We start from the raw sequence: 26,671 nt of genomic DNA, 5'->3' as shown, positions 1-26,671 counted from the left end.
AAATAATTGTCTGGCCAATCCGAGGCCCCCTGAACACGTGAGGCCCCTAGGCTGCAGCCTATGTAAGCCTGTGCGTTAATCCGCGCCAGCACGCAAATATGGACTTGGTACTGCTGATAGATACGTAGGCACGCTGCTGTAAGCATTTAAGATATGCTGCTGGGAATAGGCATGAATAGGTATACATAAATTGAGTAGCAGATCTAGACAGGTGGTGCTGGGGGAGGTGGAGGGTCTCAAAGAAACTGATAGCACTGTGGGACCAGTTTACAGCGAACAACAGATAATTAAATGTTAAGAAAGCAAGATCACTGACTGCAGAATCAGCTAATCAGACCAATCAGCTTGTGCCATTTATGAAATAATTTGATTGCTAGCAGATTGCATGTAAAGGATCTATAAGCCTGTATCATCGAGAGTTTCACTACTGAAACAGATATATATTTTGTTGGCAAAACAATAATCATAATTAAAATAATATGTTTTAAATTTAAATGCACACAGCAATCATACGTACCACGGGTAAATCATGAAGAATCATGGTTGATGTTCGAGTGAATCCATGTTCGTATTCACTGAGTCTGGTCAACATCTCTTGTTTATCTTTCCCCCACTGTCTGGAGTTCTCTCTCAGCTAAATCAGATGCACACAAAAACATTGTTTATTATAATTTCTTGAGTCTTATTCCAATATTTGTGTGAACAAAAACAGTAATTTTACTGTAATTGTTAGAATCGGCAAGGATTAGCATTCTCCAGCTAAAACTGATCGGACAGACCAAACTGTAAGTTGCAGAGACTTGAAACTTGGAGGGATGGTAGTACTCATACCCTCTACAGTGTCACCAAGGTTCGTCCCAATTGGCCTGACGGTGGCGCTACAGCGATCAAAAGCATGAAATCGCTCATAACTCCTAAACCATTAGTTTCAGACTCAAGTGTCTTATGTTGTTAGAATCCTTGGCATATGATTCGTCACCCTGTGAAATGTAGTATTTTGGAGTTTTTCCAAAAGTACTTTTGAAAACTACCCAAATGGAACCAAACCAGTGCAGTAAGATTTTACTAAAACGCCTGTTACTCTTGAATGGAAAGAGATATATTCACCAAACTCTAAACAAATGTGTAAGAGCTCAATCCATGAAGCTTGGTCACTTAGTGGGGCTCTAACAGGGGGAAAAAAATTAAAAACGGCTATAACTATGCACCCGCTAGTCTGATTGACTTGAAAATTGGTATGTTGTGTCTTTGTCAAAAGTGCCACAAATGTCTGTGGGGACATTCACGTATCTCAAAGAAAATGGTCGTCATTGGCCAATGAATTTTGAGCACCTAATAGACAAGGTTAAAGGAGGCCTCTCAGAAACTCGGTGGGGATGTTCGACTCGTGGCCCTAGACGTCTATAAGTATTTTGAATAAAATTAATCACTAGATGTCGGCGCTAATCTCGCTTCTGTAATCTCGTTGTGTTTTACACATCCACAAAATATTCATATATTTAATAGATTTTGTCTCATAAGGAGCAACTTTGCCTCAAGAACCACTACTGTCAATCAAATCCAGGGGAGTTGCTAGATCTAAAGCTCTACTGGGGCACAGGCCCCCATTACTCGTTAATTCAGTTGTTGCATATAGTTTAATGTCTTTATTTTGGGATTATCAATGTAAATTATAACTCAAATTTGAGATTTTACTGGGGCACGTGCCCCAGTAAAAAGGGTCTAGCAACACCCCTGATCAAATCGTTCATTAAATATTCTAATTAATGGTAAAAACCTACTTTTGCAAACTATTTCTAGGTTTTTCACTCAACCTTAATAAATCCACTGCAGTACAAATCTCTGGAATTTACATTTTGGATGTTGAACTTTACACTTTACACTTGGTTAGCTATAATATAATATGTCATTTTTGAAGGAGCATGGCCAATTACAGTATACCCTAAAGCCTATAAATCCTAAACAAAAACTCAAAACTTCATGAAACTAGATGAGCCCATGCTGCAGATGATTCTAAACAAGCATACAAAGGCAAAGTTTTATGGAAATCTGACCATAGGTGGCACTATAACAGTCATAAATGTTAAAAACCATCATATTTCTATGGTAAATTATCTGGATTTGGCAAAAATGCTTTCTTTAAAATCATTGATTTAGATGGTTATAGGCTTGTTAAATAATACGTAATGTCTTTCTTTCATATGTGCTTAAGTGCCTTAAAGAGCCTGAACCCCAATAATCACTGACATTAGAACCACAGCTCAATGAGTCAACCTCTGCGCCACAGCCCCAACCCATAAGTTGCAGTATGTATTTAAGTGAAATGTCTTCTGATAGCATTAAAGATCAAACCTGTTGTTCCAGTGTCTGGATTCGACCCTCGGCTCTTGCCAGCTGTGTCAATAACTCCAGCTTCTCACTGTCTGAGAAAGGCTGATGGGACTGAGATCAGAAGAATTAATACAATAAAGAGAGCTGTTCATGCAGCATAATTGGGGTGTGTATCTAGCGGTAGTCTGGGGTTTACCTGCACAGGCTGTTGAATGATGACAGATGGCGGTAGATTTCGCAGTCTGTGCAGCTCTTCTCTGAGTCGAGAGTTTTCAGCCACCAACACAGACTCGATCTCTCTCCTCTTGAGCTCCTCTTCATCTATATACAAACACAGTTTACCTGTCAGTCAGGTTTTGTGGGCTTTTAACGCTTTGTATTGATAAAAAGGGCAAGAAATTATGCAAAGAGAGAGTGGAAATGTAATTAGAACAGGCTAGAATCAAACCCAAATTTCCAGGATGAGCACCACGAACACTGAGCCATGACTCTGACTAATACTTTTTATATATTAAGATTAAATATGGTTTCTGTGTGTGGTTCCACCAAAAGTAGGTGTGTAGAAACACACCTTTATGTTTCATGGCTGTTTTCTTCTTCTCTGAATTCTCTTTATTTCTTTCCTTCAGTTTTGCATCCAATATTTTCTCCATCTTCTCAATGACCTGCACACAGAATTAAAACATACAACACATTATACATTAGATACTTGCTAGATATGTAAAAGAATAGTTCAAACAACCATTCCTTTAAAGCAACCAAGTACATGCGTTATTTCATGAACCACATAAGTGAGCAAAGCGGAACTATATATTTAGTGTTAATATTAATTTTTCCCCACTGAAAGCTGTTATATAGCATCAGAGGACATGGTTTGAACCATTACTTTAACACTACCTTTACTTACTTTAACCTTAACTTACTTACTTTTTACATTTATTTATTTCTTTAGAGTTTGAAAGTTTGAAAGAAATGTTCCCCTGGGAAGTAACTAAACTAACTAAGCTGACTAAGCTACTTAAATTACTAAAACAAAAAATAAATAAATCTAAACTAATGCAATACATAAATAATAATGTCTAATAAATATGACAAAAGCATGTAACAAAAATACTGAAACTAAAATAAAAACTGAATATATAAAAAAGTAAACTCAAAATATTAATAGATATTACAATAGTACATCATTTAAGAGGGAATATTATTTTTTAGATAAATTCTTCTTTTTTTAAACTATAAATTTATCTTTGTTTTGTTAGAATGTCATATAGGTTTTTGAATTAAGTGTTGTAAACTAAAATTATATAAAAAAAATAATATACAGATATAAATAAGAAAATTAAATTACTAAAACTGAAATAAATATAAATTAATGCAATACAGAATAATAAAAAGTTATAAATACGACAGAAGCACATCAAAAATTACTAAAACTAAAATTAAAAATTGAATGTATAAAAAAGTAAATTATTCTTTTTAATAAAACTACACATTTATAATAATATATATTTTTAATTTTTAGAATGCCATAAATGTTTCGGAATGCAGTTTTGTAAAATTTATAAAAATAATAATAATATTCAGAAATAAATAAGAAATGTTTCCTTGGCAACTAACTAAACTAACTAAAGTTGAAATACTTACTTGAAACAAACTTGAAATAAACATACATTAATGCAAATATAAAAACAATATAAAAGAAGCATGTAGCAAAACTACTGACACTAAAATTGAAACTGAATATATAAAAAGTGAGCTCAAAATATGAATAGATATTATAATAGTATATAAATTATGATAGATTGTCAATTTTAGGTGAATTATTCCTTTTTATAAAATTGTAAATGTATATATTTTTTGGTTTTGAAATGCAGTGTTATAAACTGAAATTATTAAAAAAATAATATACAGAAATAAAATTTAATTATTAACACTGAAATAAATATAAATTAATGCAATACGGAAATAATACAAACTAATACAGAAGCACATAACAAAAATACTAAAAGTAAAATTAAAACTGAATATATAAAAATACACATTTAAAATATTAATAGATATTATAATAAAATATGACAGAATATTATGTTTTAGGCGAATTATAATTTTTTTATAAAACTATACATTTGTAAGAAGAAATACCTATTTTTATTTTATTTTTTACAATGTCATAAAGGTTTTGAAATGCAGTTTTGTAAACGAAAATTATATATATATATATATATATATATATATATATATATATATATATATATATACATACACATAAATAAATAAGAAATGTTTAATTGACAACTAACTAGCTAGTTAAATAAGTAGTTAAACTACTAAAACTGAAGCATGTAACAAAATGACTAAAACTTAAATTAAAACTGAGCATATTAAAAATATTAATAGATATTATAATTGTATATTGTAATTTTTTGGTGAATTATTGTTTTGTCCCAAAATTGGTTGCTCTGATCAAGATACTCAAATAAAAAAAGAAACGTATTCATAGCTTAATCGTTTGGTAGTTAAAATAAAAATAAAATAAAATACCAGCATGTTGTACAGAACATCCAAATACCTTTTCCTGTTGGCGAACTGTATCCTCCAGTGCAGATATTTTACCACTACGGGCCTGATATTTCTTTAGCACTGCCTGCTGCTGTTGATGTGCTCTTTGCAGCTGCACAAACTCTTTCTCAATGTCATTCTTCTGCAATAATTAAAATAAAGACCTAAAAACTCTGCACACAAGCCTAATGAGTTCATGCAGAGAGTTAACTGAATTGCCAGGGGTCTATTGAGACTCATGCTTGCCTTGTGTTTTTTTCAGCTTTGAATGCAACAAGCAATATGCCATGCGGTCTGGAGACAAATTCAATGATCTGATCCAATCAATGATCTTGGGAGGAAACCATTAATGCATTTGATACAGCATTTCCTTACTGCCAGCAAACATCACAAATGCATGCCAGTCAATGGACCCCATGAGCTTCAAAAAGGAAACACACAGTCTCAGAGCACTACTGCTGCTGTTATTAAAAACTTGAAATGATCTGAGCAGAGCAGCCTTGATTGACCCACCCTGATGAGCTCGTTTTGAAGCTGTTGGATTCTGTCCTTCTGAGTGGCTGCTGTGTTGCTTTCACTGGACAGCTTGAACTTCAGAGAGGCTGGAAAAAAGTGCCATAGAAAATTAATGAGTGCTTATTGAACCAACAATCAATAAAACACATTTGTTCTAAAATAAAAATAAATAAATAAATATATATATATATATATATATATATATATATATATATATATATATAGACCTTTTTCCTGAGTAAACGATGAGCGCCGCCATTACGAATTCTAACGACTGATTGAATGCTTTTCTGTTCCGGTCTCCATAGGAACCCATTCAAATAGCGTCCATCTGTTTTTAATGTAGCTAACGTTCGCAGCTTCGTGTCATCTACACACTCATTAAAGTAAGGCACTGACAACTGACGGTCATTGCGACATTGCCAAGTGATGGCGCTTTGGAGCCATGTGCTATTTAAAAACATTTTAATAGGTTTAACATTAGATTATTAGCTCGGAATATACCCTAATTTGACTAGAAACAATGCAGACCAGAAATGCAAAGCATTCTTTCAGTTAAGAGTCGTACTTACTTCCGCGTTCAGGAAAAACGTCTATATATACATACAGTCAAGCCTGAAAATTATTCATACCCCTGGCAAATTCTGACTTAAAGTTACTTTTATTCAACCAGCAAGTTTAACACAGGCTTCTCGCAAAAAGATAATAAGACGATGTACAAGAGGCATCATTGTGAAAAAAAATATATATTCCTCAGCTTTTATTTACATTTGAACAAAAAGTGGCATGTCCAAAATTATTCATACCTTTTGCAAACTGTCACAGTCTATGGTTAAATCCAAAGTTCTATACCATTCCAAATAGTACAAGCTGTTCCAAAGCATCTTAATTACCCTGATTCATTGGGAACAGCTGTTTTAATCAACTCAGCAGGTGAAAAACAGAAGTTCTCTGATGTTGGTTTTGTGGACAGCCATGGCTGATGCTGCCTTCATGTGATATGGGAAAGATGATGCTTTCCACTTGTGAAGTGGAAATTACCAGTGTGTCGTGTTCATGTGCTTTTGTTGTCGTAGTGAAGAGAAACATGGCGGACTCGAAATTTGTCTTCACATGCTACTTGGGTAAAAGTTTTAAAACGGTTATAAACTCCCTAATGCATCTGCTACAGGAAGATCAAAACGCAAACGTTAAATGATAGGCTGTATATCTTATTGATCATGAATAGTATAGTTGTTTTAAAGACAATACTAACTAATGGTTCTGTTTTCGCTAGCCTACATAAGTTTTTATATAAGCCTATATAATTATATATATTTTATATAGCCTATATAAGTTTTTTTACTTTTAACATCATGCAATGTTTACCCTTCAGTATAGTTTCGTTGCTGTCCGCCATGTTGAAAGGTCAAAGTTTATCCCATCTCGGCAACTCGGGTATCATAAAAAATTTCGGGCTTTCCAGTGGAAATTACAACGTGAGTGGGTGTTCATGTGCAATTTCGATGTCGGATTTTGGTATTTACCATAATTACGATAGCACATGAAGGCAGCATGAGACAAAGGAGCTCACTGAGGACCTGCGGCTGCGAATTGTAGCTGCTCACAAGTCAGGAAAGCATCTCAAAAAACATCCCAAGGCAGACAGTCCAACGGACACTGCACACCGCTGGGTTCCACAGACGCAGACCAAGGAGGACACCACTTCTCCAGATAAGGCACACAAAAGCCTGCTTGGCCTTTGCAAATGCTCATCTGGAAAAAGAAGAAGACTTCTGGACTTCTGTTTTCGGATGCCCATTTTCCACAAGTTGATATGATTTTTTAGGGTCTAAATGAGAAGTCTGTAACATACTTTGGTTAAAATTTCTCAATGGTAGTGTAAAAAACACCTAGTCAAAATCAGCCCTTTTTAGAGCGAGCTATTCTGTTGCATATTCCTTTAAATGTTAATGAGCTCTGCTCACCCCGCCCCTCTCCGCCGTGGGATGAGGAGCCATAATGTTTACTTTAGCCGCGTTTAGCTGTGAAAAAAAGGCCATTTGCAAAGATGCATTAAAAAAACCTTATACTCCTGCTGTGGGTGAACATAGACGCATATGTAGATCGGGATTGGCGTTTTCCATTCAAAAATAAAAAGTAACTTTCATTAATAAGACATTAATACGTAATGTTCAGCGGCTCAGATGTCGGGAGTAAATGACGACTGCTATGTTCATTATTACATCCAACAACAGAAGAGCTCAATCACTCTATCAGAGACAATCTTGTCTTCCCCTGCACCTGAGGCACACAATGGCGATCGGAGTCGGACTGTTTTAGCTCGGTGAGGGCGGGTCTAAGGTAAGGCGCTCATGTCAATCTACTATTGTGGCAGCAGCCTTTGTTGGTGTGACATCACACCGACAAGAAACTGAGAATGACTTGATTTTAAAAAGGAGATATTACTTTTAAAGATTTAAAAAAAATCCAACGGGTGGATTTTTATCATTGTTCAAACAACATGTAAAAGTGAGTTTGAAGACCCCCTTTAAACTGCATTTTGGAAGTTCAAACTTGGGGGCACCATACATATCCACTATATATTGAAATCCTGAAATGTTTTCCTCAAAAAACATTTATTTTGTTTTTACGACTAAAAAAGAAAAGACATAAACATCTTGGATGACAAATGGGTGAGTACATTATATGTAAATTTTTGTTTTGAAAGTGAACTAATCCTCTAAAGGGAGTGCTCCTAATCTCAGTTTGTTAAACATAGGCAATCAATCAGATTCCAAACAAAGATTTCACCATGGCCAAGACCAAAGAGCTGTCCAAGGATGTCAGGAACAAGATTGCAAACCTACACAAGACTGGAATGGGCTACAGGACCATCGCCAAGCAGCTTGGTGAGAAGGTGACAACAGCCGGTGCGATTATTCGCAAATAAAAGAAACACAAAATAACACACACACACAAAATTTATAACAATATACAGTCAAGCCCGAATTATTCATCACTAAAGATGAATGGGCAAAAATACCAGTGGAGACATGCAAAAAGCTGGTCAGCAATTATAGAAGCGTTTGATTGCTGTAATAGCCAATAAAGGCTTTTCTATTGATTATTGAGAAGGGTATGAATAATTTTGGACATGCCACTTTTTGCTCAAATGTAAATAAAAAGATGAGCAATAATTTTTTCCACAATGATGCCTCTTGTACACTGTCTTATTATCTTTTGGTAGAAGCCTGTGTCATTTCCAGTCAAAAAAAAAGAAAAAAAAAACCTTGCTGGTTGAATAAAAGTAACTTTAAGTCAGAATTTGCCAGGGGTATGAATAATTTCAGTCTTGACTGTATAATTATTCATGTTAATAAATAGCATTTATATTAATTAATTTTGCATTATATTATATTAAAATCTAACTATTGAACTATATTAATAAATATATAATGTACATATAAAATTACTGACAGATTCTGAGCTTAGCTTACAGTCAAAAACTGTATTAAAGGTTTCTAAAGCCTACAAAAACACCAATCAATAGTGTGACCATGACACTGTGGAGATATTTTTTGCAGAAAACATTCCCAACATTATCTAAAGCCCTGAAAGCCAAGCAGTGTATTCGCCATAGAGAGGAAATTAAGGCCTGTATTTGCTTTGAAGGCCTCAAAGGTCTTTGACGTGTCCTTTAAGCGGAGCCTTGTGTTTGTGTATGAGTGTGTGAGGGACGCAAACTGTCCTTCAGCAGATAAGGTAGCAAGTGCTTATCAGATTCCCGTAGCTAAATGAGAAGTCTTATCAATCCTTAGCATGGCTCTGTGAGGACACGACACCTGTGCGAATCACTCCACGCTCACAACTTTTAACATCTGAAATGTGATACTCGAATTTTTACTTCCCAAAGTGAGCAAAACTTTTGTCTGATGGCATTTAATTCTTTCTTCATGTACAAAACTACATCCATAATATCAGTATGAGAAACAGTGGTGCTAGCCAAGCAAGCTAACTATTGCTAATACGTACTTTTACATAGTCATCTTCAGCACGTATTTTATTAGTTGCTAATACCAACATGAATAACACACAAAATGTGCTTACTATTAAAAAGACTAAATTGTTAGTTTGTGCTAAGGAAATGAATGATACTTCAAATTATGTTAAAACCCACTCAAAACAACGCCTGTGCTAAGTAAACATTTGCTAATAATTTTGCTAATACCATTAAATATTCACCTTTAGAGCGTAAATTGTTTGTTCTATGGATATGAATAATACCTAAAATCACATGCAAAAAACCAGAACACCTTAGCAGACTTGGCTAAGCTAACTCTTGCTAACATTTACGGTTAATACTTAACTGTAAATATTAGCATTAGCGCAATCTTCAGTGAATACCTCAACTCACACACTAAATATCATTAACACCTTAAGTTTGCTAAGTAAGCTTACTATTGTTACTTATTTGCTAAAAAAAACTTAGTATAGCTAACTATTGCTAATATTTAGTACTTAAAGTGTAGTTTGTGATACAGACATAAATAATACTGCAAATCAGTAGCACCTTAGCAGTGTTTGCTAAGAAAGCTAACTGCTAATATTTACGGTTACGTATTAATCTTCAGTGAACACCTCAACTCATGCACTAAAAATCTTTTAACACCTTAGCTAAGTTTGCTAAATAAGCTAACTATTTTTAATATTTACCATTAGCATTTATCTTCAGAGCGTAATTTGTTTGTTACATACCTCAAATCATGCGCTAAAAACCACTAAGAACAACTTTTGCTAAGCAGCTACCAATATGCCTCTTCGGAGCATAATTTCTTGTGTTACAGACATTAATAGCTTAAATTATTTGCTACAAATCACTTAGCACCTTAGCTGTGTTTGCTAACCGAGCTAACTATTGCTTCCCTGGTAAAACCAGCCTAGGCTGGTTGGCTGGTTTTAGCTGGTCATAGCTGGTCGGCAGGCTGGTTTTAGAGGGGTTTTGGCCTTTTTTCCAGCCTGGCCAGGCTGGTCAGGCTGGTCTTAGCTGGCCAGGCTGGAAAACCACCAGCTAAAACCAGCTACTTCCAGCTTAAACCAGCCAATACCAGCCAACCAGCCTAGGCTGGTTTTAGCTGTTTTTTTCAGCAGGGTTATTAGTAATCAGGATGCAATTTAGCAGTGTCTGCTAAGTAAGCTTACTATTACTCATATATATTGTTAAGTATTAATATTAAGACTGTTTTTTGTGCCACTTGCTACCACCCTTATGAAAATTAACTATGGTTTTAATATAGTAAAAGTGTATTGATTACTGTTTGTATAACCACAACTTTACTACAAATGGTTAAACTATGGTTAGTGTGGCAAAACCATGAATAATGTGTAGTACTAACCATGGTTTTCTGTTGTAATTAATTTTCATACATTTAAATTTTTGACTGTTACCAGCTAGTTAATATTGGTGGCGATAACAGTTTCCTAGAAGGGCTGATAAGATGGCAGCATTAGCTGCAGTTGGTAAACAGCTAAGGTTAACTGCTGAGGTGTAGACGCATTAGAACAATGCCTTGACTAATCTTTATATGCTTATGAGATTATAGTGGAAGGAATTATACCGATCCGGTCAGCAATCTCGGTCTTGGTCATGACGTCAATGTCGGTGTCGTCCAGCAAGGTGTGGCCCACGTCCTGATGTAGAGAGAGGTCCTGCCGCAACTGACTGTTCTCAGACTCCAGTGCGCTCACCTGAGAGCGCAAGGCCAAGATGTCATCCGCCATCTTATGCATCGCCGCACGATAGTTTTCCAGCTCCTAAAGGAGAAATAAAAATGGATTTGTACATACAAAATGACCTGCAAATATGTATTTCAATCACTTTTCATTTAAGATAATCCAATAAGTATATTACACCATTACTTGGAAAAAGCAGTAAAAACCAGCCCTAGAAAATACCCTGGACCACAAAACTTAAGTGGCACGGGTATATTTGAAGCAATATCCAAAAATTCACTGTGTGGGTTAAAATTATATAATATAATAATAAAATAATTAATAATAATATAATAATTAATTAATTATTAATTAATTGTATTAATATAATAATTAATTATATATATAATGCCCCAAATCATGAGGATATTAAGTACAGTAAAGATCATGTTCCATGAAGATATTTTGTAAATTTCCTACAGTAAATATATAGAAGAACTTCCTTTGGACAACTTAAAAGGCGCTTTTCTCAGAATTTAGTTGTTGTTGTTTTTTGCACCCTCAGATTCCGGATTTTCAAATAGCTGTATCTCACCCAAATATCAACCAAATATTGTCCTATCCTAACAAACCACGCATCAATGGAAAGCTTATTTATTCAGCTTTCTGATATATGAATCTCATTTTCAAAAAAAAAAATTACCCTTATGACTGGTTTTGTGGTCCAGGGTCACATATGATGGTATCAGATGGAGATACCATCATCATACTTCGGTATATACACAGTTTTGTATTCCAAAACGAACCAAAGAATTGATTTAATAGAGATTAGAACAATAGATTTTTTTTTGCATCAATTATTAATTCATATTGACAGTGTTTCAAAGCTTTTATACTCAAGATTCATTAATGATTAACCCTGATTAAAAGGTCTATGCAACGAGTGACGGTTGCAGTTTCCCGCCACTAGGTGGAATCAAAGTCACATGTTCAGTCGGGATGCTGCCGCTTCAAGGCGCCGAAACAGGATTTACAAAAGTCTGTTTGTATGCGACATTTGTCTGAACTCGACAACCTGCCTAATTAACATTAATTTTAATTCTTTGCTTAAAACATTTAATCATTTTAAAAGGTAAGACAGATAAACCGTCACTTTTAAAGTGCGGTTGGGTTAAAACAGCCGTTGTTAATCAGTCAGTCAGTCAAAAAAAGCTTCACTATAACGCTAGTACAAAGTAATCAATCCTGAGGCTGCAGTTTCTGGCAGACACTGAAACCTAAGTGAGAACTGGGCACACAGAGGATATATGCAGGGATTAGGATGAAATCCACCAAGTGAAAGGTATTTTTTCTCAGAATCCCTTTTCAGAAATTGCTAGACATTGATCAAATCATGCAGGCAGACAGTACCTAATATAAAGCCTGATAGAGCTAAAAAATAATATGTGACAGTCATATACCCTTGTAAAAAATAAGTAATTGTATTGAATGTGTACTTAAAATCTTAAAAGTATATTTTAAAAAATCATCTTTGCATATAATATCCACCTTATTCTTTAACACGGATATAAGCTAATGGGCGAGACTTCCAGTTTATTTAGCCACTATAGGGAAATAATGAAGAATAACAACGTGCAGTAAATGGTAAAACAGTTTGCACTGCAAATCAGTGTGTTCATAATTAAGATAATACATTAAAATAACATGGAAAAACTGACCAATTTGCATTATCAAGCAGCAAAATGATTGTTCCCTTCCGGGAACTCGAGCCGCGTCAGGAACGCTATGGGGAACGCCATTGGCGGGCCGCACTCTGAACTGTGTATAACAACCAATGAAATGACGGGGGTGACGTCACAGGCGCGGTGACGTCACCGACCAGGAAGTATAAAGCACGTGCGTTTGAAGCCGGCGGCAGCTTTTGTCATTCAGCGAGAGCGCTCTGTGTCTGTGTCTGTCTTGCCATTTCTGCTGTTTTTGTGTCCAGTTTGACACACTTTTATTTGAGTAGAATGGCATCTTTACAACCTATTAAGAAAAAGAGTTTGATGGTGGTTAAGCGCCCGCATAGACAGTGTGTCCCTCCCTGCCAACGCTTCATTGTTGGTGGGGATACACACAGTCTATGCGTGGTCTGCTTGGGAGCGGAGCATGCACAGTCAGCCCTCGAAAAGGCTGGCTGTGAGCACTGTGAACGCCTGCCGGTGCGTCTGCTTCGCTCCCGGAAAGCCCTCTTCGAGGAGGGGGCTTTCACTAGCGTGCCCCGTGGGTCTGGCCCCGCTTCCGCCGAGGCGGAGCGGCGGCTGCACTCGTGGGGCTCGCAGCTCGATCTGCTGGAGGGTATGGAGACGGGTGATCCCCTATCTCCGCCCTCACTCAGCGGATCGAGCGATCTCCTCCTGGATGTGGAAGCCCGCGCTGCGGTTTCTTCCCCCCGGGAGGAGGTCCCCGAGTTCCTCTTGTCTTCCTCCGAGGAGGTTGACATTGAAAGTGTTACAGAGGAACCACAACCGCCATCACGCTCGCCTCACTATGAGGAGCTCGTAGAGGTGCTGACTAATGCGGTAGCCAAATTACACATCACATGGCCCGCAGAACAACAGCAATCACATGAGCCGCAGCGAAGCCGATTAGATGATCGCTTCCTGCGGACAAAGTCAGCACCTCCAAAACGGAGCCTTCCCTTCTTCCCCGATCTCCACCAAGAGCTAGCGAGATCGTGGGAAAAGCCATACTCCTCCCGTCTTTTCTCCCCCGCTGAAAATTATGGAAATGTGGGGGGGGCAGAGGAGAGTGGCTATAGGACGATGCCACGGGTTGAACAGACGCTTGCGGGCTATCTGTCACCCGGCTCGGCATCATCCTTGAAGGCTCCGTCCTTACCCACCAGGCCCCTTAAAGTCACATCTGGCCTGATGGGTAAGGCATACACGGCAGCAGGTCAAGCAGGGTCTTGCCTTCACACCATGGGCATCCTGCAAGCCTACCAGGCTGACCTGCTGAAGGAGTTCAGCAGCGGCGAGGAAGTTAGCGTCACAGAGATGCAAAAAACTGCAGATCTCGCTCTCCGCGCCACCAAGGAGGCCGCCCGTGCTGTTGGGCGGTCTATGGCAGCCCTGGTGGCCGCGGAGAGGCATCTCTGGCTGACCCTGTCCGACGTAAAAGAGAAGGACAGGGTCACGCTTCTGGACGCCCCCCTGCAACCATCTGGCCTCTTTGGTGCTTCGGTTGATACCGTTGTGGCCAGGCACCAGGAGGCCCGCAAGCAGGCGGCGGCGTTCAGAACTTTCCTTCCTCGCCGCGTGTTCTCCTCTGAGGCTGCTGCACCATCTAAGAAGCAGCCTCAGCCGTGTACGAGCTCCCATAGAGAGGCACAAAAACAGAGCGTTGCCGCCCGTGCTCCCCCGGCCCAGCCTAGGGGACCCGGAAAGCAACGCTCTAAGTCGGGGGCTTCCAAGACGAAGAGGCCTGACCTGAGGGTCGTCCTCCAGTCAAGGAAGTCCTCGGCTAAGCGGCCCTGACGGTTGTGGTTCAGGGCCGTTGAGGGCAGCCCCTCTCGAGGGGGTTTGCACCGTACCTCCAGGTGCGGGTTTCAGACCCCTTCGTGGCCCTCAGGAGATGAGTCAGCTAACCCTGCCAGTGTTACAGGGCGCGGCTATCTCCCGCGAGCATCCTCTAGCTGGTCCGCCCGGAAACGTAGCGGCCCTGGAGAGTTCGCAACCCCCGCGGGGGTTTTCCGAGGAGCTAATTCCGGCGCTTCCTGCCAGTTCGCTGTTTCAGGACTCCGAGTTAGTTCCTCAAGTAAATCCAGACACCAGTCTCGAGAGGCTGGTACCCTTAGTGAACTTTCTGGTTCTTTAGCACAGGAAGTATCTCAGGTTCGCTTTCAGGGGCAAGGCTTACCAAGACAGAGTGCTTCCTTTCGGCCTAGCTCTCTCACCTCGCACTTTCACGAAGTGTGTGGATGCTGCGCTGGCTCCACTGTGACTCCAGGGCATCCGCATACTCAACTAACAGTTAGCGGTTCAGCATCGAGGTGCTGTTCTCGCTCACATGAAAGAGTTAGGGTTGAGACTCAACGCCAAGAAGAGTGTGCTTTCTCCACTACAGAGGACCACTTACTTAGGCGTAGTGTGGGATTCGATCTCCATGCAGGCACGCATGTCTCCTGCACGAGTCGATTCCATACTGACCGCAGTGAATGCAGTAAAGCTAGGCCAGTCACTCACTGTCAAACAGTTTCAAGTACTGTTAGGTCTTATGGCAGCCGCTTCCAACGTGATACCTTTTGGACTGCTGCACATGAGACCACTGCAGTGGTGGCTCAGGACCAGGGGGTTCTCCCCGAGGGGAAACCCACTCCGCAAGATCAAGGTCACGCGGCGTTGCCTACGTGCCTTGGCCATGTGGAGGAAACCCTGGTTCCTCTCTCAGGGACCGGTTCTGGGAGTGCCTGGTCGCCGCATCACGCTAGCGACCGACGCTTCCCTTACCGGTTGGGGGGCGGTCATGCGTGGCCGCTCAGCCCAAGGCCTATGGAGCGCCCACCATCTCTCGTGGCACATAAACCGCTTAGAGATGCTGGCAGTATCCCTGACCCTAAAGAGGTTTCTCACAGACCTAAGAAACAAACACGTGCTGGTCCGTACAGACAGCACTGCGGTGGTTTACTACATAAACCACCAAGGAGGACTCCGCTCACGCCCCTTGTACAAGCTGGCGTACCGGATACTCCTTTGGTCTCAAGAGAAATTCCTCTCCCTGAGAGCAGTCCATATTCCTGGACATCTGAATGTGGGAGCAGACGTCCTGTCAAGGCAGGGGCCGAGGCCCGGGGAATGGATGCTTCACCCAGAGGTGGTGAAGCAGATCTGGAGAGTGTTTGGCCAGGCTCAGGTGGACCTGTTTGCGACTCAGGAGACATCGCACTGTCCCCTCTGGTACTCTCTAGTTCATCCAGCTCCACTGGGGCTGGATGCCATGGCACAGACGTGGCCGAGGCTGCGTCTGTACGCCTTTCCCCCGATCGCTCTGCTCCCGGGAGTTCTGGAACGGGTCCGTCGGTTTCAAGTGCGGCTGCTACTAGTAGCCCCGTACTGGCCGGCACGAGTATGGTTCTCGGACCTGGTATCTCTCCTAGACGGCTCTCCGTGGGAGATTCCCGTCAGGAGGGACCTCCTGTCTCAGGCTGGGGGCGCAATATGCCACCCCCACCCAGAGAGGTGGAGGTTATGGGTGTGGCCCCTGAGGGGGCACAACTCATAGGAGCGGGTCTCTCAACCGAGGTTGTTGAGACCCTTCTCCAATCCAGAGCTCCCTCTACGAGGAAACTGTATGGCCTTAAGTGGAACTTATTCGCGAGATGGTGCCGCGAGCGCCACCTGGACCCAGTCAACTGCCCGGTCGGTACAGTTCTGGAGTTCCTACAGTCTCGCCTATCCGCAGGGCTAGCTCACTCCACTCTAAAGGTATACGTGGCGGCCATAAGTGCCTACCACGCCCCTTTAGGTGGCCTCTCAGTAGGTAGAGAGCCCTTGGTCATACGGTTCCTCCGCGGTGCGCTCAGGCTGAGGCCTCGAGTGACACCCAGGGTCCCCACGTGGGACCTCGCTGTGGTGCTAGAAGCTCTCTGCAAGCCTCCATTCGAGCCCTTAGAGGAGTCTACGGATCGCGCCCTCACAGTTAAGACGGCGCTCCTGTTAGCACTCACCTCCCTCAAGAGAGTAGGCGATCTGCAGGCCCTTTCAGTGGCCCCATCTCATTTAGAGTTTGCCCCAGGGATGGCCAAGGCCTTTCTATATCCCAGGGTCGGGTACGTCCCGAAGGTCCCCTCCCTAGCACCGCAGCCAGTAACGCTGCAGGCGTTCTATCCTCCTCCATACGTGGAGCCAGGTCACAGGAAGTTAAACTGCATGTGCCCAGTCAGAGCTTTAGACGCATACGTCCACAGAGCTGCCACGTGGCGTAAAACAGAGCAACTGTTTGTCTGTTACGGCCCCCCTAAGAGGGGGAGCCCAGCTTCAAAACCCACTATTAGTAGATGGATCATCGATGCCATAACTACTGCTTACGAGTCCTCTGATCTCCCCTCACCGTTGGGACTCAAGGCTCACTCTACTCGGGGCATGAGTGCCTCGAGAGCTCTGACGGCAGGTGTCCCAATACAAGACATCTGCAATGCTGCGGGTTGGTCCACGCCCCTAACATTCGTTAGGTATTACGAGCTCGACCTCAGAGCCGCTCCAGGCTCGGCTGTACTCTCGGCCTAGTGCGCTAGGCCTAGAGGGGCAGCCACCTCCCTAGCCAGGAGGAGACTTCTCAAGGCGCATTCTTTCTGCGGAAAGAAGAGAAGTCGTTTCGCCACTCATAAGAGATCTGCAAAACTTTCCCCCTTTTGTCCGTGAAAGCTAGACAAAAGCCCTTTCAGTCCCTCTTGTCCTGGCAGAACCCCCAGACAAAGGACTAAGACCCCTCGTGAGCCCGAGGGCCGAGGGGTGCCTCTCGCACTGGCTGGCGAACCAGGCAGAGGTCACGGTTCTCGTGTGCCCGAGGGCCGAGAACTGTACAGCCCTCTTGTCCGCGGAATGCTAGACAATGGCTTAATTCTCCTCGTGTTCTGACGCAGGATGCTATCAGACCGAGTGTACTCCGGTCCCTCTGGTTTCTGGCTTTCCCCAGACCAAGGACTAAGACTCCTCGTCTGCCTTCACAGAAGGCCGAGGAGTGCCTCATGCACTGGCTGGCTACCAGGCAGAGGCACCTACTGTCTTCCCCGTGAGCCCGAGGGCCGGGGATTGCAGTGCCCTCTTGTCCGCGTAATGCTAGACAATGGCTTATTCCCTCGCGTCCTGGCGGAGCTCCAGGCCGAGCCTTGGATCCCTCTTGTTCTGGCTGAACCCCCAGACAAAGGATCACCCTCTCCTCGTGTGCCCGAGGGCCGAGGAGCCTTGAGGTCGAGCTCACCGTCCTCGTGGGTCTGCGGACCGAGGACTTCCCACACCATCTGTCCGCCGAGTGCTAGACAGTGGTCATTCGGTCCCTCTTGTTCTGGCTAACTCCCAGACAAAGGACTAAGACTCTGCGTGTGCCTGAGGGCCGTGGAGTACCTCTCGTTCTGGCTGGCGACCAGACAGAGGAAGACTACCATTCCTCGTGTGCCCGAGGGCCGAGGACTACAGGGCCTTCTTGTCCGCGTAATGCTAGACAAGGGCTCTCTCTTTTTCCACCCTGGTTGAGCAGACACTCGCAGGGCTCGGTAATTATGGGGGCGTTGGTAGTCTCGTTCCCCATAGCGTTCCTGACGCGGCTCGAGTTCCCGGAAGGGAACGTCTCGGGTTACGTATGTAACCTTAGTTCCCTGAGGGAACGAGACGCCGCGTCTCGGACCATAATTCCCGCACCCTGCGGCGCTCGCTTCATTCCTAAAGAGCTGCCGCCGGCTTCAAACGCACGTGCTTTATACTTCCTGGTCGGTGACGTCACCGCGCCTGTGACGTCACCCCCGTCATTTCATTGGTTGTTATACACAGTTCAGAGTGCGGCCCGCCAATGGCGTTCCCCATAGCGTTCCTGACGCGGCGTCTCGTTCCCTCAGGGAACTAAGGTTACATACGTAACCCGAGACGTTTTGTACAGCTAAACATACCTGGACATGGATGAAACCAGAAGTCAGACCCATAAAATTTACAAATGGCCCACTCCCACTGCACAAAGATGTGAAAGACACGTCCAAACAACGTCTTTTGTACGTTGTTTTTGAATATTGACGTAATCTAGACGTCCGTCAGACGTCTAATGTTTAGTGGGCTCTTACGGGAAAATAATGTGGATAATATTAATGAAATAAAAGGCAACTTATGTTTACTTAAAGAGACACACTTTCACAACAACTCGTTCTCTTAACACTTAATGTCAAAGTAAAACTTTTACGTAACTCTTTTTTCCTCTGAATCCTTGGCTCATGCTGAAAATACCAAAATTTAAAAAACATTTTTTTCCCCGATATTTTTAATAGTTTGAAAAACAAGCTTCTTTGAACTCGTCCTGGTTTGTCTGATTTTTCCTAAATTTGCCTCAGATCATCTTCAGACCATGCTGGCAAAAATATATGGAATTTAAGTTGATTAGTCAAACCATTCTCGAATAACGCGTAAACGAATTCTACGAAGAGCACGCAAAAATGGATGTGAGGCAATATCTCCGCAACGGTTTGGTGTATTGAGACCAAACTGTGTTTGGTGTGAGTTATAACCAACATGACCTGAGGCTATGTTTCGAAGCACAAAAAAACACAAAACTGGTCTCTTTAGATTTGGAGGAGCATGATGAGTCGAATCCATACCCAATTATCCCATGTCAGCCATTTTGGGTGTCGGCCATTTTGAATTTGATAATAAAATGCTATATTTAATGAACTCATCGCCATATAGTTACAAAACTCACTATGTGTCTTCGGCATCATGCCCTGATGGTACTCAAAAGGTCTTGTGGCAGCACCACCTTGTGGTCAAAACTTTTAAAGAAATTTGCAAAACGTTTGAATATATTAGCCTATTGTAAATAAACTGGTATCAATATATTCTTTGGGTCATGCTGAGAACATAGATACCAATTTTACATACTTTTTCGAACTCCTTCTAGACCATTAGTCCGATGTTCGCCAAATTTGGCTCAGATTTCGTATCGATATACAAAGATATATAAACGGTTATTGTTTAACGCATCAATTTACTGGAATCATACCAATTAGAGTCTGATTCTGTGTCAAAGCTTTGACATATTGACGACAAACTTGTCACTTCACACTGATCACGCCACATCATTTTAGTAACAGCGCCACCTATTGGTCAAATTAATCAACCATTCATTAACCACTAATAATGAATTTGTCAAAACTGCTAATAACTTTTGACTGCATTAGCCTATTGTAATTAAACTGGTCTCAAAATATTCCTTGGTTAATGCAGAGAACATAGATACCAATTTTGCCATAGTCGGCCGAACTTCCTGTCCGCCATTTTGATTTATGTTGAAAAGTTACTTTTTCAAACTCGTCCTAGACCGTTCGTCCAATTTTCACCAAAATCGAGTCAGGTCATCTTCAGACTGAGCTGACACAAAGTTATGGATTTTGTGTCGACAGACAAAACCTTTTTTGTATAGAAACGCAACAAATTTGGTCCATGATGCCAAAATGAACCTGAGGCTTTATCTCAGCAAAGCTTTGACATATTGACACCAAACTTTGTGTGCCATTGTGACCTCACACTAAACACACCACATCGATTTGATAACTGTGCCTCCTATTGGTCAAAAGTGATAACCCATTATATCATATTTCTAGTGGTTGTTTTATGATTTTTCAGCCATTTTGACTAAAATCATCTTAAAATGGCTTTAATCACTCATTGCTTCAGTTGCTCTGATGCTTGCTGCCTTGCTTGCCTAGTGCTTGGCCCCTTAATTGCTGCTTGCAGCTATATTTTTAAGTGTTATTATAAATACACAATATATCCATCTAAATAGATTTAAATTAGTTTACTATTTTATCAGTACATTCAACAGTTATCAATATTTCTTAGACAAAGTAAAGATGTGCTTAAGTCCTACTTAAGTATGGCAGAAAGCACTATTAAGTTCAAATAATTCTATTTAATATAAATGTAAACACTAATACATGTCATGCAATTTCAGTTAACGTGCAATTAAGTGTCTGAAAACATTACATTAAGTTCACACTTAAGTACATTCTTTAAGTATATAATTTCCAAGTATGCTAAGTGTACTTCTTTTCCACAATTAGGATGAATGGGTCATTTTGGCACATCTAAATTTGTCAACGTCTTTATTTTGAATAGCTCATTCTATAGCACTGAACAATAGCACTGAGACATTGACATTGCACTAAACAGACAACCGACCAGGGGCATTGTGGGATGTGCCACACTTCCAGGCATTCTTTTGTGCCATTGTGTTAGTCGTATGTCGCACGTCATGTAACATGCCACGAGGCGCCTGCTTTTCACTCGGGGTCACTGTGTGCAAAAAGGGGGTCCGCTGAAGAGTCACATGGGGGGTCGGGTGTGCAGAAACGGGAGGGGCGGGAGAGGGACCGATTAGGCGATTCCAATCTGGGCCAGTGTGCTTGTGGCTCCCTGGGGTCGTCTGAAAGAAATTGAGCGCTTAATTGAAAGGGCACACATGCAAGGTGAGAATGATGATCGGTGATGAGATGGGGCCCGTAGAGGGGACGAGACGGAGGGACTCATCTCGACCCAATGAAAGAGTGAATGGAGAGAGAGATTGGTCCCCGCAGACCCTCCGTAGTCTGTACTGTTGCTCCAAACAATCACATTATAAAAGCACATATGTGCCAGCCTCTCTCTTTGTTTCTCAGCGGGATGCTTTGCGATGATTCAGTCATGATGAGAAAATAAAAAAAAGTCAATACAGTCTTTCCATTTCATCAAACGTTCACACTGTAGAATGAACACTGCAGACACATAAAGGTCACCTTGAGATGGTCTGGAGGGATTTTATTTGAATTTCTGTGGTGTGAATATTCATAAAGAACAAAATATGCTTTGTTTTTATGTGTATGCTAGGATATGAGATAAATATCGTCATCAGCACAGTACAGTTTTGAACTGCACATACTCTTTATGCTCAGCTTGCACATTGTGGCCCACTGATTTGCAATCAAAAAAGTAGGGCCCTATGATTTCTGCCATGTGGAAAACGCGAACGGAATCCAGTCATAAAAATGTAATTTACAGATTTTGGCAAATTTTGGACGAATAAATCAAACGTCAGTACATATTAATCAAAATGTGATATGGACTAGTGTCTATGTGAATATTAAAGGAACACTCCACTTTTTTTGGAAATAGGCTCATTCTCCAACTCCCCCAGAGTTAATAAGTTGAGTTTTACCGTTTTGAAATCCATTCAGCCGTTCTCCTGTTCTAGCGATATCACTTCTAGCATAGCTTAGCATAGATCATTGAATCCTATTAGACCAATAGCATCACGTTCAAAAATGACCAACGAGTTTCCATATTTGTTGTATTTAAAACGTGACTCTTCTGTAGTTATATCGTGTACTAAGACCGGCGGAAATGCAAATCAGCGAGTTTCTAGGCTGATAAGATTAGGAACTACACTTCCATTCCGGCGTAATAGTCAAGGAAGTTTGCTGCCGTAATATGGCCGAAGCAGGCGGAGTATTATCAGAAATGAGTTCCCAGCTAGTTTAGCATTTGCACATGTGCTGCGTGGTATTACTGCTCCTGCTTCAGCCTTATTACGGCAGCAAACTTCCTTGACTACTACGCCGGAATGGAAGTGTAGTTCCTAATCTTATCAGCCTAGAAAATTGAAGCTTTGCATTTCCACCGGTCTTAGTACACGATATAACTACAGAAGAGTCAAGTTTTAAATACAACAAATATGGAAACTCGTTGGTCATTTTTGAACGTGATGCTATTGGTCTAATAGGATTCAATGATCTATGCTAAGCTATGCTAGAAGTGATATCGCCAGAACAGGAGAACGGCTGAATGGATTTCAAAACAGTAAAACTCAACTTATTAATTTGGGGGGAGTTGGAGAATAAGCCTATTTCCAAAAAAAGTGGAGTGTTCCTTTAAGCTGCAAAATTACTACTTAAATATGAATTCTGCATGTTCTGCGTGTCTCTGTGTGAATGAATGGCACAGGGGTGCAGTTTCGTTTACTATGCATATACTGAAGCGCGTTTTCAGCCTTTGCTGCCTCAATATATGAATACATGAACACATAAACATAATCTCTAGAACTGATAGAGATTTACTGCTGAGAGTTACTTCATAAACATTTGATAATTTCCTTTGAAAAAAACTATCGTCATATCAAATACAAACAGAAACTTAAAGGTCTTCACAGCAACCCGACAAAATAAAAATTTGGTTTGACTTGAAGAAATTGTGACAGAAATATATTACTCAATGTAAGGATAGTACTACTACTAATAATATAATTATTATTAAAACATTTTTAAGGAAGTTTTGTTTACCAGAAAAATGTAAATACACAACACAGTATTTCTGAAAAAAAGCTAAATATATAAAATAATAATAAATTATTATTATTTGTTTTATAAAATCAGTTAATTAGAGATGCTTTTGATTATTAAAATTTACTGAAACCATTCAAATGGAATCCAGAAAATTAATGGAAAACCCAGAATTTGGTAAAAATAAAACTGCATTTAAGAATAAATAACATGTATTTCACAGGGCGTTAACATTTTAAATTTTTGTTAAACCTTTAACAAATTGCTGTTAAATTTGTGTAAGTTTCATGATTTCAATTAAACAGACATGGTTTCTGAAAAATATTTTTTATTTAACTGTTAAAAAAAGAGTCTAGAAAAAAAAAATGGAAAAAAATGCCATCCAGAAAAATTACAACGGAAAAAAATGAATTTGAAAAAATAAATAAATAAATAAAACTGCATTTGAGAAAAAATAAAACGTATTTCAAAGGGTCTTAAACAGACATGGTTTCTGATGAATATTTTTTTATTAATTGTTACAAAAAAAATTGGGGAAAAAAAATCAGAAAAGAGACAGAACAACAATAGCATTTTTAAGTATTGCATCAGAAAAGAGTGATGGCATCTGAAATGTTATGTTCATCCTGAAATGCCTGTACAAAGTCTATCGTCAAAGAATTTCTGTATAATTGTCACTCAATTCAATTTAAGTTTATTTGTATAGTGCTTTTCATGATACAAATTGCTGCAAAACAGTTTTCTACAATATATTTAGTAGTAGCTTACTAATGGTGAGTCTAGTTGTCAAGTTGATGTACATATGACAGAGATGTATGGTGAAATCGGTTAATGACGCAATCAAACAGACATTGAACACTATTAACAGAAATGATTATATGTTGCAATCAAACTTATAGCAAAATTTGAGATGTTTTTGGAGGTTAAAGAACGATCGTGTTACTTTTACATATGCACACTGACCTGTAAATGCGAAAAAGCCGTTTCCATTCCAGTTTTGCAAAATATACTCTTTTTGAAATTGCCTGAAAAATCTCCTCATGCGAGTGTAAAATTTCAATTTCAATTTATGCAATTTCAGGAGTAATGGAAACACAGTTAATGAGTTTGTTTCTTCATCAGAACATATTTGAAAGAATTTACCATTGCACTTTCTCACCACTGGATCCATTGCAGTGAATGGGTGCCGTCAGAACGAGAGTCTAAACAGCTGGTAAAAACATCACAATAATCCACAAGAAATTCACACCAGATATTTGTAACTTGCTAAAATAGGATTTTGCTATCCATAATGTTACTAAAAGTCATCTTGTCTGAGAAACATGCACAGATGAAGTACCGTTTATCAACAAAAACTTTTTAAAATATTTATGTTGGTGGATTTTAGTGTGAGACGACAAAAGGATATGGACTTTTTTTCTCTGGAGGAAGTGTTATTTTGGATTATGGATTCACTTTAAAGTTAAAACATCTTAATGATGGATTCACAAGACATTAATTGATGGACTGGAGTGGTGTGGATTTCTTGTGGATTATTGTGATGTTTTTATCAGCTGTTTTGACACTCATTGTGACGGCACCCATTCACTGCAGAGGATCCATTGGTGAGCAAGTGATGTAATGCTACATTTATCCAAACCTGTTTATATGATGAACAAACTCATCTACATCTTGGATGGTCTCAGCAAATTTTCTTTTTTAGGTAAGCTATTCCTTTAAGATAATAGAAATCAACAGTAGCGTTACTCACTTTAGTCTGATGTTCAGTGACTTCACTTGCATGAGGGTCATCTTCGAAATCAGGCATTGGTGGACTGAAAAGTAATTATTTTAACAACAAATACAATAATTATAAGTTCAAACCAAAGCCAGAAGCTATTCATTGATACCTGTAGCAACCATCATGTGATACTCTGATACCTTTTGATTGGTGAATAAACATCAAACGTTCGGTTGAGCTGAGACTTTGGCTTTTTCTGTGGTACAGATTCTGTCCTGCTCTGAGTTTTAGGCTTTTTGAAGAGGTGAAGATACTCCGACATGATCATAGAAACAGCATCATGTGACGGCAAGTCATAGGAATCCCTTTCCATCTGACAGACAAACAAACAAACAGTAAGTTTAATAACAGGTCCTAAAATTAGTATGGTCAATAGTATCACTATAGTCAGCAGCTGGCAGGTTACCTTTGAGATCACAGGTTCATTCGGTGGTTTCTCTGAGTTCTGCATGAGGCTGGATGGTTCAGAGCTCTTGACAGGAATATTAAACATCTGAATGAATGGCTGGATGAACTGACAGCTCTGACTATGTTAGCAACCTGACCTTGGGTTTCCACAACACAAATCCTGCCTGGCAACTTTATAGCTGCTAAACAGAAAGCACCATAGAGATGTTAATCAAGTTCTCAGAGATACACTGTATAATAATAAATAAAGTTATGTACAGTTGAGGTCAAAAGTTTACACCCCTCTTAAAAAAATGCATGTTATTGTTTATTTAGTACTGACCTGAATACGATATTTCACATAAAAGACATTTACATACTTTCTAAATACTGTGTTGTTACCTGAATTATCCACAGCTGTGTTTTTTTTTTTGTTAGTGATAGTTGTTCATGAGTCCCTTGTTTTTTTTCTGAACAGTTAAACTGCCTGCTTTTCTCTTCAGAAAACTCCTTCAGGTCCCACAAATTCTTTGGTTTTCCAGCATTTTTGTGTATTTGAACCCTCAACAATGACTGTATGATTCTGAGATCCATCTTTTCACACTGAGGACAACTGAGGGACTCATACACAACTATTACAGAAGGTTCAAACGCTCACTGATGCTTCAGAAGGAAACACAATGCAGTAAGATCTTGGGGGGGGTGGGGGGGTGAAAACTTTTGAACAGAATAAAGATTTTGCCTAAATATCATATTTTTTCATTTAGTATTGCCCTTCAGAAGCTACAGAAGATACTTACATGTTTCCCAGAAGACAAAATAAGTTAAATTTACTCTGATCTTCAAATTCAAAAAGTTTTCACCCCCTGGCTCTTAACCCTCTGGGCCTCATTAAAATTATGTTTTAAAATTAGCTTCATCAGAATGAGATGACACTTGGAGACTTTTGTTACACTTGGCTTCTTCTCGGTCAAAAATGACCGACATAGGAAATGAATGGGAAATACGAAAAAATGCAAGAATTCAGAGAATCTTCTGGTGGTACAAGCTACAAATCAACCACTGTGCTGAAAAAAAAAAGTGTTCAGCAATCAAGGAGTGACACTCTAAAATATCAAGAGTGCAAAACTGACACCCATGCGCGCGCACACAGACACACACACACACACACACACACACAGAAATGAACGGGTAAGACTGCATCAGAGCAAATTTTGAGAGTATGTGAATAAAAAATGAATATATATATATATATATATATATAATGAAGTTTTTTTTAATGCCACCAGATGACACAGTTTTCACTTAAAAAAATATTTTTAAATGCTTTTACTCTATTTTAATGTGAAATGTTG

At 40.2% G+C, this 26,671-nt stretch overlaps 1 protein-coding gene across 1 annotated transcript in view; it reads right to left on the bottom strand.

The window, feature by feature from the left end:
- The window catches only part of ccdc33 (coiled-coil domain containing 33), a 28,558-nt gene extending 3,136 nt beyond the window's left edge, over positions 1 to 25,422 (bottom strand). Inside the window, exons 1-10 of the mRNA XM_073831365.1 lie at positions 25,336 to 25,422; positions 25,070 to 25,242; positions 24,900 to 24,963; positions 11,004 to 11,199; positions 5,404 to 5,492; positions 4,901 to 5,032; positions 2,903 to 2,996; positions 2,528 to 2,652; positions 2,353 to 2,442; positions 518 to 634 (exon numbers count right to left, since the gene is read on the bottom strand). Coding sequence (XP_073687466.1) covers positions 518 to 634; positions 2,353 to 2,442; positions 2,528 to 2,652; positions 2,903 to 2,996; positions 4,901 to 5,032; positions 5,404 to 5,492; positions 11,004 to 11,199; positions 24,900 to 24,963; positions 25,070 to 25,242; positions 25,336 to 25,422 — 1,167 coding nt within the window. The remainder of the gene's footprint in view (positions 1 to 517; positions 635 to 2,352; positions 2,443 to 2,527; positions 2,653 to 2,902; positions 2,997 to 4,900; positions 5,033 to 5,403; positions 5,493 to 11,003; positions 11,200 to 24,899; positions 24,964 to 25,069; positions 25,243 to 25,335) is intronic.
- Positions 25,423 to 26,671: the final 1,249 nt, after the last annotated feature.

Source organism: Garra rufa, chromosome 25 (genome assembly GCF_049309525.1).
Source record: "Garra rufa chromosome 25, GarRuf1.0, whole genome shotgun sequence".
NCBI classification, from domain to species: Eukaryota; Metazoa; Chordata; class Actinopteri; order Cypriniformes; family Cyprinidae; genus Garra; species Garra rufa.
This window is presented reverse-complemented; position numbering and strand designations above follow the sequence as displayed.